Source organism: Macadamia integrifolia, unplaced genomic scaffold (genome assembly GCF_013358625.1).
Source record: "Macadamia integrifolia cultivar HAES 741 unplaced genomic scaffold, SCU_Mint_v3 scaffold1674, whole genome shotgun sequence".
Taxonomy (NCBI): Eukaryota; Viridiplantae; Streptophyta; class Magnoliopsida; order Proteales; family Proteaceae; genus Macadamia; species Macadamia integrifolia.
The window spans coordinates 94,379-98,444 of record NW_024868301.1 but is presented as its reverse complement, the minus strand read 5'-3'; the positions used below and the strand labels follow the sequence as shown (position 1 = coordinate 98,444).

The window sequence follows — 4,066 nt, the reverse complement described above, 5'->3', positions numbered from 1 at the left end:
TTGGGGAATTTTTTTTTTTTTTTTTTGAAGGATATTAACATTCTAACACCTCAAGCTTTGCATATTTCGGGATCCCCATTTTTTACGATATCCTTCCTATGTGTACTATCACTTTTAAGTTTGAGAAACATATATATTTGGGTCCTAAGAAAGACATCTATGTGGTTACGTTACAAAGTAAAAGGTGTGAAGCTGTGTGCACCCTGCATCAGCAACAACAAAACTGGGAAGCCCAATGCTCTCTGCTGCCGCCTTCAGTTTATTCCTGATTGAATGCACAAAGAAAAATAATATGTGTTAAAACTATTCTCTCCATGGTGGTACATGGATTGTAATAAATAAGATGACCTGCTTACATTTTCTGTTGACTCTTGCATGTTACGACTATTTTTGGTAGGCCACATTGCTTCCATTGTCTCAAAAGGACCTCTGGCTGCATAAAATAGACAAAAAGACATTCTGTAACCTGTAAGTTTGCACAACCATTGTCCCTCCCAATAGATACCAACCATAGTTTTGACTAACAGGAACAGGTTGAATTGCTTTATTGGAAAATAAAAGTGCCTGGATTGCAAGCATAGTTTTTTTTTAACCAATAGGAGCAGGTTACAATTGCTTTTATTGGAAAAAAAAAAAAAAAAAACCAATTTTTTTCCAAGAGACACTAATACTGACAATTATTTGTCCCAACATAGAGAAATGCCATACACACAACACTGTCCAGCATCAGTTCAGATGATAATGAGAATCTGAACCAAGAGTTCTTGATATGACTTCAAAAGTATCAAGAATCCAAAACCCTAAGTCCATAACCAGAAACTAATAATAATAATAATAATAATAATAGTGAACGAATAAAATTATTGACCACAGTCGTCTTGCACATGAAGTTGATAGTTCATGGCCAATGTTTTTCAGAACATTTAATCATGCAATCACATCCATGAGCTTTTATGGATGTGCACCAATATAAAACTACTGATTAGAAAGGAGCAATAAGAATAAAAAAGAATAAGAAGAAAGTACATCATAACGAACTATTTTAAGTTCACCATCGACTTTGTTTGCTTTGGAATTACTTGTCGGAAGTCCCAATAAAGCTACGAGCAACCCAAAAATTAAACCGATAATGAGACCTGGTATGAGGGAAATTCACTGCGAACCATTCTCCTTCTATATGTTTCTGAATTACAACACAGAAGGTGGAAGCAAATAAAAAGTTTGAACCAATAGCTCAGTTGAACTCTCCCTCACACTAGAAATTATTGAACAGCCAAGAAAATTACTTTTTTCGAAGATTGAAAGTGCTTTCAAACGAGCGGAGAGAGAAAGTTCCCTAATCTCTGTTGCAGATTAAAAAAAAATTTTCTTTCTAAAATTACTTTGGAATAAATTTTATAGCTTTACTGTAGAACATAACCAATATAACAGTTTACCGCAACTTGCAGCGATACACATCTTAATAACCAGTTTTATATTCCCCCAATTAATTTGTGCACGGCACACCACACCACACATCACACGCACGTCAAGGTAGAGATTACCTCGGGCTTAGGGCTAAAGTTCTCCGACCAAGAAGGAAAATTTCTCTGCAACATCTACTCTTTCCTGTTCCCACTTCCAAAGGTTATCCCTATCGTACCTTGAAATCTACTCCAAGAATCCAAACCACAAATTCCTCTACTAAAAGCAACCAATCAAGAACTTCTAAGCGTTGTTCCTTATTTTTGCCCTCTCGTAGTTCAGGATGGAGTCTGTATCCTCTAATACAACCCCATCACCTACCCATCGTTCGCCTCAATCCTCCTCTAATGTAAATCAATCACCTCGCCATTGGTCGCCTGAATCCTCTAATACAAACCAATCACCTCGCCACCGGTCGCCCTTCCGGTACAAACTCTTCCAACCGCCCATCGCAGACCGGATCGTCCGAGCCTTCCGCCACCGCCTACGGCTCCTCCACCGCTCAAGCACCAACTTCTTCGTACTCGGTGACTCCGGCAATGTCTACAAGGTCAATCTAACCGCCACCCCTTCTTGCACCTGCCCCGACCGTACGACTCCATGTAAGCACATCCTCTTCGTCTTCCTACGTGTTCTCGGCGTCTCCCTCGAAGACACGTGTCTCCGGAGAAGAACCCTCAGGCCATGCCAGCTCAGCCGCTTACTTGGCTCACCCACCTCCCCCGACTCGCTAGCAGGGATCCGGGTACGTGAGAGGTTCCACGAGCTCTTCTTGCATTCAGCGACACCTGGTGTTCCTTCAGGAGTGGCTGATTTGGAAGATGGTGCCACGTGTCCCATTTGTCTGGACGAGTTGGGAAAGGAAGATGGGGTGGTGACTTGTCGTGCGTGTCGGAATCCCTTGCATGAAGAATGCCTGCAGACGTGGAAGAGGAGCAGAGGGAGGAGACCAGCGACCTGCGTGATTTGCAGGGCGAGGTGGAGGGATATGGCAGAGCAGGAGAGGTATCTGAACCTGGCAGCGTATGTTTGCGAAGACGACGCGGTTGAAAGCCATGGAAACTTGTGTGTTGATTGACAGAAGGTTGTGTTTGGTAAACATTTTCGGAATAGATTATGGATTTAAAACTCAAAAGATTACATTCTGAAAGCAAAATGTGTTCTAGACCAGCTATTCCGATAATACGTAGCAAATACAGCCTAAGGTTTTGGATCCTCGATTATTGGGATCCGAAATCCTTCTCCCTCTAATCCTCCGATTTCCTTTGATATATATTTCTGTATCTAATTATTTGCTGACCCCCAAAAAAAAACAAGAGAAAATAAACTTAGATAACAATCTACTAAAATATTTGAAAAGTCAAATTTTCCAATGGCAAACAAATTAAAAGGTACAAAGTCTCATTTATGATCCACTATGCGATTGGGATAAGCCATTGAATTTGATATGTGGTTAAGTATCAAAGAATATCAAATAATCAGCCTAAAAGACACGAGTGGATAAGAAACTAGAAGGTATCTTAGTTGGATTAGGCACCATTTGACAATGGTTCTACCGTTTTTGTGTAACAGTAAAAACGAATTTTCGCGTTGCTGGGAATAGAAACGGATTTTTGTGTGTTTGATAAACCTATTTATTGGATCGATTTGTGCACACATTGTTGTTTGATAACATGCTCATCACTTTTGAGTTTCAAAAATTCCATTACTTTTGAGCTTGAGAAGAGTCAAGCTTCTCACTTTTGGGCCTTTTTATCGAGCACAAATCCACAATTTGTTGCCTTCACTTGTTTCTAGAAACGACGAAAACTTGTTTCGTCACAGACGTTTTTTGTAACATAAATTTTCATAAATTCCTATTTATATTTCTAAAAATGTGTAGAACGAAACAAGATTATCAAATACTTTTTACCCCGTTTCTCCATTTCTAGGAACAGGAAAACGTAGAAACGTGTTTTTAGGAATGTTGTCAAAAGGTGCCTAAGTTTCTCTACCTCCACGGTGAAGAGGGAATCTCCACATCTAAGGACATCTAACCCTTTGTATTAATAAGAGGAATGATATTTTTACCTTGTAGAGTGGGGGTGGGGGTGGGTGTAGAGTGGGGGGTGAGAGTTTAATGATTAAACGAGAGATCAATCACGTGTTCACATCATCAGCAGAAAAGGGATTTCTCTACTCCATAGGTAAAGTAAAACTTGGTTACTCTCAATTTGAGAAGCAATCAAAACAACATTTGTGTTTCCATTCCATCAAAATAACCTTTAACAACTCAAATATAAAGTGGCAATTTTAACTATATGTCTGGGGAATAGTTTGAATCCATACACCCTTTCCATGTGTTTCTATTGTCAGAAGTCATTTCTCTACCAGATTTTAAAGTTTTATTTTGTAGCATGACAAATTTTGTTTGGGCTGAGCTACTTATCCACAAGTTTGGGTCCATCCAAATTGCTGGGGGCATCCAAGAAGACCTTCCAAGGTGGGATCCCAAGGAAAAAAAATCTTCCCAATATTTTTATAAATTTATATAATGTTTCTTTAAAATTCCAGGCTCCATTTGGGAGGGTGCAAACCCATATAGGACAAAAATTTTTTAAGC

At 39.4% G+C, this 4,066-nt stretch overlaps 1 protein-coding gene across 1 annotated transcript; it reads left to right on the top strand.

Moving 5' to 3' along the window:
• Positions 1 to 1,063: 1,063 nt before the first annotated feature.
• On the top strand, positions 1,064 to 2,764 carry LOC122064507 (mitogen-activated protein kinase kinase kinase 1-like). Its single transcript, XM_042628215.1, has one exon. It carries the CDS (start codon positions 1,748 to 1,750, stop codon positions 2,540 to 2,542), a length of 795 nt encoding a protein of 264 aa, XP_042484149.1. The 5' UTR covers positions 1,064 to 1,747; the 3' UTR covers positions 2,543 to 2,764.
• Positions 2,765 to 4,066: the final 1,302 nt, after the last annotated feature.